At 42.8% G+C, this 15,747-nt stretch overlaps 1 protein-coding gene across 5 annotated transcripts; it reads left to right on the top strand.

Annotated features, from left to right (window-relative positions):
- Window positions 1–699: 699 nt before the first annotated feature.
- NFYB (nuclear transcription factor Y subunit beta) lies at window positions 700–15,340 on the top strand. 5 transcript variants are annotated; one of them, XM_052668795.1, is made up of 7 exons: window positions 700–841; window positions 7,622–7,715; window positions 8,251–8,381; window positions 10,434–10,631; window positions 12,567–12,648; window positions 14,608–14,687; window positions 14,898–15,340. In XM_052668795.1, the coding sequence occupies exons 2-7, from the start codon at window positions 7,622–7,624 to the stop codon at window positions 14,928–14,930; spliced, it is 618 nt and encodes a 205-aa protein (XP_052524755.1). In that variant the 5' UTR covers window positions 700–841; the 3' UTR covers window positions 14,931–15,340. The 5 variants fall into 5 exon arrangements, with proteins under 5 accessions (XP_052524755.1, XP_052524756.1, XP_052524754.1 ...); XM_052668796.1 differs by having other exon boundaries at window positions 707–869; XM_052668794.1 differs by lacking the exon at window positions 700–841 and adding an exon at window positions 2,103–4,076.
- The last annotated feature ends 407 nt before the right edge of the window (window positions 15,341–15,747 follow it).

Below are 15,747 nucleotides of genomic sequence, written 5' to 3'. Positions count from 1 at the left end.
ACTTCTGCAAAGGGAAGGGGCAAGGCTGAGCCACAGAACCCCCTCCCCTCGGGTTTTATTCCAGCACGTGGCTGGGACCAAGAGTGGGCCTTCCTCCTTCTTTACTGTCCTCATCTTTCTTAGCATTTCAGCCCTGTGCAGTGACAGAAGGAAGGGCAATGGGTACAAACTGCAACATTGGAAGCTTCATACAAACATGAAGAAGAATTCCTTTACTGTGAGGGTGACAGAGCACTGGAAAAAGCTGCCCAGAAAAGTGGTGGAGTTCCCTTCTGCGAAGATACTCCAAACATGCCTGGATGCTTTCCTGTGGAACCCCACGTGCTTTAGCGGGGGGTTGGCCTAGGTGATCTCTGGAGGTCTCTTCTAACCCCTACAATTCTGTGATTCTTTCTCAGTCCGCGGGCGATGAGGAAGGCAGCAAAGTCAATGAGGGACACACGATTTATTTCCCTCTCAACCCGACGAGCCAAGGGCAGGTGTAGGACAGCCAAGGCAGGCTGTGAGGAGCCTCCACCAACAACCAACCAAAGAGCAGCAACGGCAGCCCTACACCGCAGGGCTGAGACCCCCTTTTCCCGGGGGCGTCCTCCCGCCCTGCGTCCGGCGCCTCCGTCCCCATAAAGGAGGCGGGCAGGGCCGAGGAGGCCGCGCCGGCAGCGCAGAGGGAGGGAACGCGCTGAGGGGAAGAGCCGGCGCGCGTGGCGGGGAGGCGGCGCGGAGGGAGGGCAGGCCGGCTGCGGGAAGCGGGGCTCCGCGCTGGGACTGGTTCCTTCGCAGCCATTTTCTGTCCAACCAAACAGCCGATTTGCGGAGGGAGCCAACCAGGGCCGCACTGGAGGTTTGTGCCTGGCTCCGGCCAATGATTGGTAACCGGTTCCACTGCAGGCTCGAATGAAATGTCCGTCTCCCTCCTCGGGCCCCGGCGCCGCCGCCGCGCTGCCGCCGCGGGGACCAGGAAGTGGGGGGCGAGCAGCCCCCGGGCCCCGCCGCCATCGGCTGCTCGCCCGCCTCTTTGTGCGGCCGGAGGGAGCGGGGCCGCGCGGCCGGGGAGCGGAGCGGAGCAGAGCGGGCGGCGGGGAGAGAGAGAGAGAGAGAGAGAGAGAGAGAGAGAGAGGGAGGGAGAGAGGCGGGCGGGCGGGCTGGCGGACGGGGAGAGAAGCGAGGCGGCGGCGGCGGGAAGTCTCGGTGCGGCGGCTGCCCCCGTCTCGACGGGGAGGTGCCCCCCCGGTTCCGGCTCCATTTTGCGGCCTAGGCGGGGGGAGGCGGAGGCGGGAACGCGGTTGCCCCGCGGCCGTGTCCGCCGCGGGCCGGGCCCTAACGGCCGTGTTACTCCCGTACAGCCTCGGGGTCCCCTTCCCGGCGGGGAGGAGGCTTGCCGGCGGGCACGGCGAGCGCCCCACGTTGTTGCGGCCCGGCCGCTGTGCCCCCCTCCCCGCGGTGCGGCGGGAGGCCCCGACACCACGCCCATGGCCGCCGCGCCCGGCCCGGCGTGGAGCGGAACGGCCGCGCCGCCACCGTTGCGGTCCGCGAAGGAACGGTGCGCGGGTGTGAAGCGCGGGGAGCGGCTCTGGGATGGGGTGAGCGTGGCTGCCTGGCAGCGTGCTGCGGGGCCCCGGCCGGAGAGCGGGAGCTCTATCGGCTCGCTGCAGCGCTGCCCGCCGAGGTGGCTGACAATAAAGTTGCTGAACGCCTGGGAGCACGTTGTCTCGTTCCATCTGAAAGCAAGGCATGAAAGGTGACCGCCGACCAGGCGTGCGCTGGAGTGAGGAAATGTGCGTAAATAGGGTTTCCCTCCCGTGCCTCGCTGTGGGTGCTGTTGCATCACTGAAGGGCGCGACATCAGGAAGAGAGATCGATCAGCCCGCTGGGCTGCGGACCGAGTCGGGTCGGCGGGTTAAACAGTAACACAGGGACGGTCGGGGACATGGAAGCCTGCCTTTGCTGGGTGTCTACCTTACAGTTGTCGTAGGTGCCACGAGTGAGCAGGTCACCCTGTTCGCAGGTGTACCTCTGTGTGCCAGCTGCTGCTCTGTCCAGAAACTGCAGCTGGTGATCCTGGAAAGAGGTATATTGTGTGAGTTATTCGTAGACAATCAGAGCAGGAAGGAAAACAATCACCTGTTCTAACCATAGTTCTGCAGCTATTAAGATATATGTAATTCTTTGACTTTGTGTTACAGATCCCAATGGAATTGTAATATGACAGAAGATCATAGAAAACCAGTAGGCTTCTAGCTTTACCAGTCTCTTTCAGACTTAGCCAAAAAGTTGTTGTTCTCATGTAAAAGTTATCTAGTGGACTCGGGTGAGTTTTGGGAGGGCAGCGACTTGAGTGATTCTAGGCAGGCAGAGAGGTGGATGCCTGGATTTCAGTCCTCAAATGGCATCCTTTGTGTTGAGTAACCTGTGCCTGTCTCACCGTTACATTGTTTGATTTAGATTGAAGTTGTCATCAATAAAAAATGCATTTAAAAAATCTTAGTGCTTTGTTAAAAGGAGCCCAGACAAAGCAGTGGCAAGAAGTTAAGTGGAAGGTGCTGCTTTGGGCATTACTCACAGCCTGACTTTAATTGACTTGCAGGAGTGCAGAAGTGATGTTTATGCATAATCATTAGCACAATATTCTTAACAATAAGGTCAGTGATTACTTGTATTTATTTATGTGGCCTATGGCGCTGCACTTTAATGCTAGGGAAGAATTCAGTTGTAATTCCCTGGGAGATCTGAGGTGGCTTAATCTGAATCGCTATCGTTGAGGTTTCTGCTTGTTTCTCATGCTCTACTTTGAGCAGGTGATTATATATAGGCTTGGCTGTTAGTGTTGACAGCCATAAAGCTATATTTGAAAGAAGCCAGGAACATGGGATATTACTCTTCAGGCTTTAATATTTGACAGTTACAGCAGTTCAAAGTTCAGTACAGAACCTCTTATTTGTAGTAATGATTATGTGAAGGGAGACAGTGTGCAGAGCTCTTTATTTTTGGAGGCAGGAGGGAGATCCAGAATACTTGAAGATTCAAAACATGAAATGCTTTATAACTGTTTGGTAGTCATATCTGTTTTTGTTTGTCAAAAAAATGGGGGAGAAGGAAAAGAAGGAAGCTTGCAAGGCTCTCTTCAGCTGATGCTTTAAACTTGGCTTTTCAGGTGTGATTTTTGATACAGTACGTCAGAGAAATATGGAATTTGGAAAATGATGTTTTAGTGCCATGATGCTGGGAAAACATGCAAGCGGTCACAGTGTATGCATGTGTGGAACAACCTTTATAAGTGATGTTGATAGTAGAAAAGAAATCATTAGCAAGTCTGAGGATTCTGCTGAAAATAGTCGTCTGTCCTGAACCAGCTTTGTATAAACTCCTCCTGGTCCTGCAGCTGGAGATGGAGAAACTTCTCAACACTTAACTGACATATTGCCACAGTGAAGGAAAAGCATAACCAGTTCACCAATGAAAAAGACAGGGTTTGCTGCTTTAATAAACAGATAAGCTTAGTTTTTCACCTAAGATGCTAGGGAAACACCAAAAACCCCATATGGAAACACAGCATAGTGCTTACAGTCAGTGCTGCAGCAGGAAGGAGCTGCTGAGGCTGAGTCCTTTCAGTGCTGCCGCCTTGTTCAGCTCCTGCAAAAGCACCAACTCGTGGCCCAGGACAGTAGGACTGGTGAGATAGGCCATGGTGTGACATTACTGCTGGTAATACTGATGGATGTGGGAATGTGGAAGGGTTGGGTGGGCCCTGCTGGGCTTTGGAAGGGAGAGATTTTCTCACAGCAGTCCAGGGGAAGGAACCCAATACAGCCTGGATGCCAGTGAGTGTTAGTGAAGCTGTCAGGTCCTCTCAGCATCAATCTGCTGTTCCTGATGCCTTTCTGCTGTTGGGGAAAACGTTGTGTTGAGAGATTAGAGGAGCTGGAGATTGGGAGAGGCAGGGTGGCATCTGTTTGTGTTCTAGGCATGTGCCAAGGGGTTTTAGCTTTACATTTCTGCGGATGTGCTGGAGTGATGCCCTGTGCCCGTGGGTGCATTTACCAGGCAGCATTTCCTGCTGTGGGAGGCTTTGCTGCCAGGTGAGAATTCAGTGGAGATTTGGTTCATCAGAAATCAGTGGCAATAAAAGGGAATTAATACTGTGTTTTTCAATCAGAAATTTTCTCTGTAGGTACAGCGAGTGAGGGTGCAGAAAGCTCAGATAAAACCTTGTTGTCCCCACTGGATGTCATGTGCTGCTTTTCAGGTTTACATCTTCTATGCTATGGGCAGGTGGCAAAATAAAACTACTGTGGCTGATATAGTTAACTGCCTATACCTTTAGTTACCTTATCTGTCCTGCTTCCATGGCAGCTACAAAGAAGGTACCTCATTCTTCAGTCTGTGGCATAGAATTTTCTTCTGTCCTTCATTTGAAGTAGCAGTTTGAGAGAGGGATGAGCTGTATAAATACTGAATGGTGCTTAGAGCCAAAGAGGTACATGGTTTCCCTTGAGAGACCAATTTTGCAGACTAATTTTTGTCAGGTAATTCTGAAGACAAGCTCTTTCTAGCTTTTATTCCATTTTTCCCTTGTATGCTGATGAAAGCATCAGACCCATCCTCTCAGCAAAAGCAGCTCAGGGTTGCATTGTTGCAGTTACCCTTTAGCAGAGCCACAGATACTGCTCTTTAGGAGAGCTTTTTAGATTAAGCAGGATGCAAGATTTACTTCAGGGTAGTGAGGATTTATCAGTTCTGTGTAGATGTATTCTAGGAACGGTGTGAGTTGTGGGCTGCTGACAGAAGCATTTTTTTTTTTTTTGTAAGCATCCTCCAGAAGACTTCCTACGAGATGGTAGTGTAAAACTGTACATGCACTCACTTTCACTCATCATTGAGTTTTCTTTGATGTCTTTGATCTGAAGTGTTTCCCTTTCAAAATATTTCTGGTGTTACTTTCCCTGAGCTGTTAATTTGTATCTTCCTAGTAACGGTCTCCTTCATTAGAGGTACCAGGGACAGGCAGAATGCATGGTTGGCCTTGATGATCTGAAGGCTCTTTCCTAACTAAATGATTCTGTGATTCTCAGCGTTTTCTTAGAGCAAGTCCAGTGATACTGAGAGCTTTTCCTTTTTAAAAAGGCAATTAATTAGAAATGTTGTACTTCAAGCAGTATTTTCTCAGCGTTAGATTATGTGGTTATGTACTGTGGGCACTGGCTTGAGCAGGCTGTTAAATAAGTGGTGATCCAAGTGTCTTCTTGAGTTCTGACCATCTGAAGCTGAACCTGTAATACCTGCACAGGTAATTGTATTCACTGTGAGATAACTGAATTATCTTGTGCTCCTGCATTAGGGACTTGGCTGTGCAGAAAGGTGTTACACTGTCCATCCAACCACTGTGCTGTGGTTGTCTTAAAAACCTTTCCTGCAGTCTAACCACGGAAATAATTTCAGTATGTATAAGGCTACCAGTGTCTGTTTGCTTTATCTGGGATAGATCTACCTGTTTCTTTTGTGCAAGCCTTTTCCTTTCAGTTCTGCTGATCTAATTGCTGGCTTTGATTTGCAATGGTGATAAGATTCCACACACACACAAAAAAAACCTTGCTAATTATCAGGTGACATGTAAGTAAAAATGGAAATGTGGACACAAGAGAAAAAAAGCAAAAATGGTACCTGAAAAATGCATTAATCTAATGAGGTCAAAAGTGCCAAGAGATGCAGTGGGCTTTGAGAAGAGATTCAAACAAGAATTGTCCTTTGAAGGAGAGTAGAGCTGATGAAAGCAATGGGAGTTTCCTAAGCAATGTTACTGGGACTTGGCTATGAGGATGGGGGGAGGGCAGCTTGCAGAATGGGCGGGTGGAAGCAGAGCTATCCCATCATAGTACCTTGAAAGGCACGCTTCATAAAAGGCTGTGGGGGAACCTCAAGGCATTTCAGCTAGAACTGGGACTGAATGAGTTTCATGCTTAGGATTTGTGGAGTCCATAATTCTGAGTTAAATTTGAACAGGGACCAAAGCTGAAACTGAGCTCTGGGAACAAGACTACCAGAAAATCCCAAATTAATTTTGGAATCGGCTTTTGGGATTTAGCAGACTACAGAACATAACCAATTTGAATTACAGAAGGAAAAGAGTGGCATGGCTGTTCTGAGGAAAGGCAAAATCAGTTTTGGTGTTCTGGATGCTCAGGATTGAGGAACCTTTTCACAGTTGTTACAGTGAGCTGAGTAAGCAAACTCTGGACGCTGGGAAATTGAGAAGTGAAGTCTTCTTACAAAGAGCCTGCAGCACACAGACAAAGCAGTCTGCTGTGACACCTGGCATGAGGAAGGTAAAGCTTAAGGCGCTGCCCTTCTTCAGATAGAGCTGCTGTGTGTGAAATGAAACTGTTTTAAAGCCCATTGGAAAGGATCAGAAGTACTTTACAGGAAGCAGTGGGCAGTGCTGTGCACTGGAGAAGAGGTAGAAGAGTTCTTCCTTTAACCAGCTCCTACGGCTGCATCCAGCTATGTAATGCTGCTGTGAATGCCTGCAGCGCTCAGGTTTCACGTGTGTCTGTGGCTGAGCATGGCACCGGATGTTGCTTCAACATTTGTAAGCAAAACCTCAGCCCTTGCAGCCTCAGAGCTCAGATTTGAGAGAGGTTTGGTTTCTCATATTTCTGGGAGGTGTAAAAATAGCACAGGACTGTCTCACCCTCACCCTCTTGTAGGCCAATGGGAGCTGCAGGCTCTTGTTGGCAGTGACCACAGCACAGTCAAATGCCTTCCTCCCTCCCTTCCTCTGCTGCCTTTCAGGGCATAGAATGGGGATGACAGAGTGAGCAGGTAAAGAGCAAAATGTTATCAGAAGTGTGTGGCATCCACAGCCAAGAAAGTCTGAGGTGAAGGAAAGATACTGAAGGTGAAGATACTGTGCATGGAAAGGTGCTCAAAAATATCCCTAGGTTTCTGAGCCATTGTAGAAAGAATTCTGCACATGCTGGGAGCCCCTTGAGTTGTTGGGGTTTTTTTTGCATTGCTTCTGCTCTCCAGAAACAGCGTCATTACAGTCTTACACAGGTGAAAACAAAAACAGGAAAGTGATATTTGAGATTTATGGGAACTAAATGCTCTGCAAAAGTTTATTTTTCAAGGCGTCAACGAGAAAAAAGTCAAGGTTGTTCAAATTCATGATGTTGCTGTTTAATCTGATTGCCTGGGATTTTGCTTTTTCATTCATAAAGATGCTTGGCCCTGGGGCCATGCCTGACCTGGGGATGGGCTATAGGTTGTCATTAAAAAGAAAAAGAAAAACCCCACAAATTAAAACCGAAACTGCTATTAGGAAGTGCTAACCTTTGTTTTAAATGGAATACATGAAGCTACCTCTCTTTAGCTAAGTTATTTAACTTAGCTTTTTTGTATGAATGAGAAATAGCTGCAAGAATTGCTCTTCGGTGTGTTGCATCTGAAGGAACAAATCAAAGCAATTAGTAAAGTGCAGCAACTATGAGAGTTCTCAAATTGCAAAATATTCAGGCTGTAACAATTGGTTCTCGTAGTTGTAGGTTTATTAAGTGCTGTTTTCCAGCTGTAGCTGCTCTTAGCTTATAACAAATGTACCTGAAAGCATTGCTTCTTCTGTTTTTAGATGGATGGTGATAGCTCCACGACGGATGCTTCTCAGTTAGGAATTGCTGGAGATTACATTGGTGGCAGTCACTATGTGATACAGCCTCATGATGGTAAGAAATGTAAATATTATTATTTTTGCCTCTATGTAATTTCATTTGAGTTCTTGTGAAGTTCTCTGCTATCATTTCCAAGCTAAGAATTGATAATTGTTTGTATTTATGAATCCATTAAGGCTTCATCCAGTAAGGCATCCATTATGATGCCTTACTGCATAAAGCATTTTTCCTGCAGTCTAAAGGCAACTTTGGGAGTTATCAGTGTTGCTACTGAGTCCCTGGGGGTGATGACAAAAACCTTGCCTTTCTAGGAAAGAGTTTTTGTTTTGACATGACATTTCTGTGTATAATGAGATAAGTATGGTGCCAAACACACATGAAGGTACTGTGGTATTACATCTATCATCTGTGGGTTTGGGTTTTTTTTGTTTTCATTTTAGTTATTTCTACATTATTAATACGGTGGGCTTTCAAAAGTCATTAATCTTTAGTTTAAAAAAGTTTAATCTTTAGTTTAAAAAAGTTTAAGATTTTCAACTTGACTTATTGCCTGTTATCTATCAAATACAATTTCTGTTAACTTCTTCAGACACAGAGGACAGCATGAATGATCATGAAGATACAAATGGTTCAAAAGAGAGCTTTAGAGAACAAGATATCTATCTTCCAATTGCAAATGTGGCAAGGATAATGAAAAACGCCATACCCCAAACAGGAAAGGTAATACTCTCATCTTTAAACAAAATCTAGTATTGAGTTTTGTTCCTTTCTCTGAGTGAACTGAAGCTGGCAGAGCTGCATCTTCTGGACAGGGGGCAGTTGAGATCAAATCTTTTCTCTTTTTTTTCTTTTCTTTTTTTTCTTTTCTTTTTTTTCTTTTCTTTTTTTTCTTTTCTTTTTTTTCCTTTCTTTTTTTTCTTTTCTTTTTTTTCTTTTCTTTTTTTTCTTTTCTTTTTTTTCTTTTCTTTTTTTTCTTTTTTTTCTTTTCTTTTTTTTCTTTTCTTTTTTTTCTTTTTTTTCTTTTCTTTTTTTTCTTTTCTTTTTTTTCTTTTCTTTTTTTTCTTTTCTTTTTTTTCTTTTCTTTTTTTTCTTTTCTTTTTTTTCTTTTCTTTTTTTTCTTTTCTTTTTTTTCTTTTCTTTTTTTTCTTTTCTTTTTTTTTTTTTTTTAGGTTTCAGAAAGCTTTTAGTAATTTCCCTAATTACAGGGGCTGCAACAGGGCTCCTATAGGGCTTTCAAGGGCATTATTTTTCATAGATCTTTTCCCTGATGTTGTCAACGGGTCAAACTTGGTGACAATCCCACATCACTAAGAACTTTTTCTATGGAATTATGTCCTAAAAGAAGTAACTTTCTGCTTTGACTTGTTTCAAATGTGGAATAAGTGGAACTTTTTGGATGAAATAAGAATCCATTTCTCTTCCTGAAGGAAAGAGAACACTCAGGTCATTTTAGCATTTGGATATGGATATTCAGGCAATAGCAGACTAAGAGCCTGCTTTGTGCCACATAGCAAGCAGGCCAGGTATCGGAAGACTTATTTTATTTCTTTCTTCTAAGAATAGACTCTTAAATCAATTCTGAGCTGGCAACAGGATAAGCATTTAAATGTTCTACCTGTTTATGTTAAAACTTTGCGGGGCTCCTATTACTTGCTGCTTTAACTCCTAGCTAAGGCTGAATTTTTTTTTTTTTTTTACATTCCTTCAAATAGAAGCAAGGCATAATTTTCTTGCATCTGCTCATACTTTCACAGTGTTCAGATCTTTCTGGAAATCTGGGTGTTACATTTTTATCTTTGCTGTGAAAAATTCTTCACTGGTCCATATTGTCATAAATTTTTAGCAATCAAGATGAGATTTTTCTCAAGAATTCAGCATATGGGATGCCAAGCTCTCTTGAAAAAATCAGGGAGGTCTTTGTGAAAAGCTGCAAGGGAAGCTGTTGGCTGATGAGTATTTCTGAAAATCTGGCTCTATTCCTCTGAAAATATCAGAGGAATTGAAGATCCTGCATAGTTACCACTTCGTTATTTAAGGGGAATACAAACAGGTTCTTCTCATGTGAAGAATAAGGATCTTAATTATTATAATCCTTCAGTTGGCTCCTGTCAGCTTCCCTAATAATCTTGAGCAATGCTTGCTGTTATTTTAAGTGAGGCAAATTACTTTGTCCAGCTGAAAAGCAGAATCAAATATATTTATTTCATTCTTGCCAGAGGCATGTTGTGTTTCTTCAGCTGAATTCTCATTTGGCAAATTTATACAGGAATATTAAAGCACTAGAGGAGCTTGCTGCTAGGCATGTATTTCAGTCCCTGAATTCAGTCAGGGTAAAAAAACCTCATCATGGTCAGGTTGGTGAGAATGTGCTGCAGTGGGTTGGAACTGTTGGTCTACTGAGAGGAAGATGTAAGTGGGCTGTGACTTTGTAATGAGCAGATTTGAAGGAGTGGGTAAGCAAATCCAGGCACAATATTGATATGTACCTGTATATATGAAACTTTATACAGAGCACAATTATGAGTTCAGAAAATGCTGACAGTTGTGCTGAAATAGTGAAGCTTCATTTAAAACCATTACAGCTGTGCTTACATAGAGTAGCGATGACATCCAGTGGCTATCTCACATACATACCTAAATGGCAGCATCACCCGATGGTGGGATGCTTCCTTTATTATCTATTACTATCTAACCTTCTTGGTTTTTTTATTATTATTATTTATTTTTAGTTTTCTCAGATGTTCATCATTTTATGATGCTTTTCCTCTCTAGATTGCTAAGGATGCAAAAGAATGTGTGCAAGAGTGTGTAAGTGAATTCATCAGCTTTATAACGTCAGAAGCAAGTGAGAGGTGTCACCAAGAGAAAAGAAAGACCATCAACGGGGAGGATATTCTCTTTGCCATGTCTACCTTGGGATTTGATAGCTATGTTGAGCCTCTGAAGTTATACCTCCAAAAATTCAGAGAGGTTGGTCTATACTTTAATGTTTCCTCATTTATTTGTCCTGATTTTTTTATTCTGAGTTTTTTTTTTTTTATCCTGACTTTTTATTCTGAGCCCTTTATTGGATTTCTGTAATGGCTGACTTGCACTGTATCTCACAGTAATTGTCAGGGAATAATGGGGACTAATGTAGCATTTTAAAACGTTTCAGAAGCTCTCAGGAGAAAAGAATAAGCAAGCATTTTGATTAGACTTGCTGATTCAAAGTAGTTAAAGCTTCCTCCGAGTAACTTCTGTAATATATATGGAAGTAAAGCACTAAATTCTTTAAAAGCACCTTTCAGAATACTGAATTTGATCTTTGGGTTCTATCCATAAAACTGTATTGGATGGCATCCTCTGAGGATCTGGCCTAATGCCCGCTCTTTGGGCTTTGGATCTGAAAAAGATTTTTTTTCTCATGTCGGAATAATGATTTGAATGAAGGACTATTTATTACAGTGGTATTCCAATTTGCTCTTTGTTACTGCTTGTCTGCTAATTTGCTTTCGATACTTTGTATCTGCTAGGTATGCCGAGGCATTTTCCTTTATCTTTTCTCTAGCAGAAAATGGCTTTTTTTCCCCCTTTCAGCAATTTAATTGGGATTTTTTTTTCCCACTTCCTCCTACCTGGAGACTAAAGAAAGTTTTACTTCTTTATTCTATATTCTATCTACTTCAAAGTACAAGTTGTAATCAAACAAATCAAAGGCATTTTCATCCGATGACCTCTCTTCCTTAAATCTTGAATGAAGAAATTGTTCAGGGTCAAAATGATCATGGAAAGAGGCTTCACTGGCATGAGTGAAGCAGGGAGGTCTGAATTGGCACTGCTGTAGGAAGAGATGCTCTTCAGATGTTGTCTGTTCTGTAAATCCAAGTTTTTTCAATTAACAGGGTTAGGCACACTAGCAGTATTTAATTTGCTGATAGCACTTGAAGCTTCCACTTCCCAGGAGGTCATTTGTTATGATGGACTGTGAGTAACAGGAGGTGAAATCTAAAAATTGAAGCACGGCTGTCTGCTGTCTTTTCCCACTTCCATATAGCAGTAACAACACTTTTGATGGCACAGGCATGTGCTTTAATTAAAGCAAGTGATGCCTATCTAGTTGTGGTACTTCTGGAGAAGTCTGAAGTGGATCTATTCTGCTCTTCTTCTGAAATGTCCATCTTTTGCAGATGTGTATGCCATGGTAGCAGAGTATTGTGATTACTTTTTTAAATGGTTTTGGGTGCCTTGGACAGTTCTGGCCATCAGTTTTAAGCCTTCATTCTGTATTCTGTCAGGTACTCCATGAAGGTTTCTGTTTTGTAGCTTTTATGTTTGTTCTACATCAAACAGTTGCACAGATTTTTTTTTTTTTTTTTTAATATGTTTTTAGTGTTTTTTCCTGCAGGTTCTTATGTAATAGTACAGATCATCAAACTTCATAATTAAAGAACTGCACACAGATGACTGGGAGCCTTGGCTTTCTGTGCTGATATCCTTTGTGGCTGCAGTCCTTGCTGTAGGGGAAGAAATCCAAATCTTGGTTTTAAAAGTCAACCCTTTGCTGTATGATGATGGCACTTGAATATGGTTGGTGGGCAAAGGTTGTGCGCTCACTGGTTCTGAGACTGTGATTCCATATACACGTGCTAGCTGCTGCTTCTGGATTGTTGCACATCTCTGACTTTGTGCAGAAGTAAACTTCTAGAACTACACAATACTAATTTCGCAGTTTTGGCTTCTGAGGAGTATGACTAAGATTAAAAAAAAATGCCCTTTACCTGTTCTTGTATAATGCACAGTCTTAAACACAAGTTTTGTAGGTCTTGGATTTCAAAGTCCAGCTCAACTTCCAAACCTTGGATTCTGCAAGCCGTCTCGTGCCAAGAATGCACTAATGTGGATACCCATTTTTCTTCTGTCCAGGCAATGAAAGGAGAAAAGGGAATTGGGGGAACAGTTACAACTGGAGATGGTTTAAGTGAGGAGCTCACAGAAGAAGCATTTAGTAAGTAATACTCTTTAGTTGTTTTCGTTATCGTTACGAATCTTCTAAAACAATGCGTCCTTTAGGGCATGATAATTCTTAACCAAGGAAGAGATTCTGGGCCACTTGTGTTGTATCCATGATCCTCTGAGACTTCCATTTGAGAAGTCTGGAGGATACCCTCTGCTTTTCTGACTTATCCCAGTCAGAATTTATATCAAAATGAAGATGGTGGGAAATACTGACACAGTAGTAGTAACTCCTGTCAACTGTGGGAGACTTCTAAGCACACATACGTTAGTGCCAGTATTTTCCTCTATACTTAAGCATGGATTGTAATGACAGATGTAAGATTTTTTTGTTTGTTTGTTATGTGGGTTTCATTCTTTTAATTTACAATTAAGAGTTTGCTATTTGGATTTCCTAATCTTTATCTGCATTGTCTTACGGAATAGCTCTTTTGGTTCAGAAGTGGTAAGGCATGAATTAGGCCCAATTCATTAACCTGAACTGCAGCTGAGATGCTTGTGGTCTGTTTTCTCTCTCTCTCTCTCTCTCTCTCTCACACACACACACACACACACACACACACACACACACAGAATTGTACAACTGAAAAAAAGATTACTATTCCATCTGTGGATCATCTGTCCCAACAAATCTGATACTGTATTATTATTATTATTATACCATTAAGTGGCAGAAGGCTGGAGATCTGTTCCTTGTCCCTTTTTCAAATAGCCCAGGCCTGGGAGGCTCAGAGTGCCCTATGAAATAAGCATTAATTTGCTGTGATTTGAAGAGAGCAGCTTTGGAAGAGAACAGTCAGTGTTGGCAGGATGCCCAGGGAGATGTTGCAGTAGCAGAAAGGCAGGGAGAGGGATTTCTTTGAAGTGAGTGATGGTGTCACGTGCTGCGGGCATTTCTTCTCTGTAGGGGCGCAGCTCTGGATCCCTTCAGGGCTGTGGTCTCGCGGCAGCAGCAGTAATAGCTGTGCTGCTGCAGCATAGCCTGTAGTTCTTCCTTGTAGATCTGCACCACATCTGGGTCAGAGAGCTGGCATTAAGCTGTTCAACATATGTGGTGGAGGGTGCTGTGATTTTAAATCTGTCTAGATCTGTGGAGATCTTTAAAGCCTCAGTTAACTTGCCAACTTAAGCGTCTGAAAGTTAGTACGATGAAGGAAAGCAAAAACAAGCTTCAGCTTTTGTATTGAAGCTGTTAGGATTACACTGTTTTGATATTTTTATGGGTTTTGCCTCTTGTACAGAGTGCTATGCTGTATAACAACTTAACTTACGACTTGGAAGCTTTACTTCCAGCTAACACTTGCAGCACGTAGTTACTCTGAATGTCACAGAGCTTACCGTTATGCATTACTGTAGGGGTTTGGCTTAGGGCATCATCCCTGAATTTTCTTTATAAATGTCAGAAGTACTTTTTACTCGGTTCATTGGCCTCATCTTTCCTCTGTAAAATTCAGAGATAACCTGAAAGGCACGCTGAAGTCATGCAGCACAATGTCAACTGCCTCCACGTTAGAGCTTTTATAAAGAAGTACCGCTTTTTCCCTGAGCATACACATGCACGAGGAACTCAAGTGCTAAATCTTATGTCTAAACAAACTCCAAATTCTCCAGATTTCTTAGAGTATTGAATGTTGGAGATTGGGTTTTTTTTTTTTGATGGTCAGATGGCAAAATCCAGTCCTCATTGTGCTGCTGCGTATGTTCTACCTCACATTCGTGTCTTACTTCTAGCTTATCCGATGCAAAATCCAGGTGAATTTAGGTTCTGAACTGCTGATGGAGATATGTAGCAGTGGTAATGAGCTTGGTGATGTAGCTGTCATGAGAGGAACTGTTCCACAGACCCAGAGCATGCCACAACTAAATGTTTTGTAGGTAATACACACCTCAAACAGGGCTCCATGTATCCCGTGGTTCTTGTCTAACTTCCTTAAAATGCTTTTTCTTTCAGCTAATCAGTTGCCAGCGGGCTTAATAACTACAGACGGCCAGCAGCAGAATGTTATGGTCTATACAACATCGTATCAGCAGGTACAGTGTCCTGTCATCTGTTCTCCCTTCTGCTGCAAAAATTCAAATGCTAACTCAGCTGCCTTCCTCTGAAAGGCAAAAACTGATGATATTTTTAGTACTTTGGCGGCTGTTGTGCCATCCCAGTGCTCTGACAACTCAAGGCTGCCGATGGTGATGCTGTTTCAAAACGTGTGAAGTTGAATGTAAGCTTCCATTTTCTTTCTCCAGATCTCCGGTGTTCAGCAAATTCAGTTCTCATGATTTGAAGAAAACTTTGGATCTGGGAACGCGAGATGCAGAAGCTGTGCAACTCTAATGAAAAGACAGTTTTAATGACTGGTGAAGAGATTTCTCTCTTTGTATATTAAATAGCTGTAATGTAGCTACCTGAAGCTTGACTAATTGAGGTATGAATTCAGACTCAAATCTTTTTCATGAATAATTTTAAAGAAGCAAATTGGATTTTAAAGGTATTAAAGTATTTTTGTTTTGTACAAGAGTTTGTTGCTCTGTATAACTCCTGTATGCATTGTATATTGCAATTTATTACTGTCAGAGATTTGTAGACAGTTTCTTATTTTCATATTGAATCATGTTACTTTTGTAATTCAGGTAAACAGCTGGGTTAATTCATGTTTACCCTTTGAATAAAATGGTAAGGGTAAAGTTCATTTTTGAATGCAAGTTGCCTTTATTATAAAGATTGAGTTGGTCTTGGTTATGTAACTTGTCTTGCATGACAACCTCAGCTAACTTTAGATGTCATTATATTTATTGAAATTTTGAAAGGGACTTTTTCTCACAAAAGTGCAGCTCAGAGGCATTGCTACAACTGTTTTTTATGTAACTTGAAACTTAGAAGTAAATCAGAAACAAGCGACTCTCCTACGGTTAGAGACTTAGAGCTAGTCAACAGTGTTAATGCAAACACTGATGGTGTATGATGCAGGTCTTCATTTCATTCTTTTTCAGTCGCTCTTTAGACTGATTTCGGTAAGTTTAAGGTGGTCTTTGTGCTACTGAAAATAGCTCTTCCTTTTTATGTATGGTTTTTAGTATCCAAAACTTAGAAATTCTA

Source organism: Tympanuchus pallidicinctus, unplaced genomic scaffold (assembly GCF_026119805.1).
Source record: "Tympanuchus pallidicinctus isolate F22 unplaced genomic scaffold, pur_lepc_1.0 scaffold8, whole genome shotgun sequence".
Classification (NCBI taxonomy): domain Eukaryota; kingdom Metazoa; phylum Chordata; class Aves; order Galliformes; family Phasianidae; genus Tympanuchus; species Tympanuchus pallidicinctus.
This window is presented reverse-complemented; position numbering and strand designations above follow the sequence as displayed.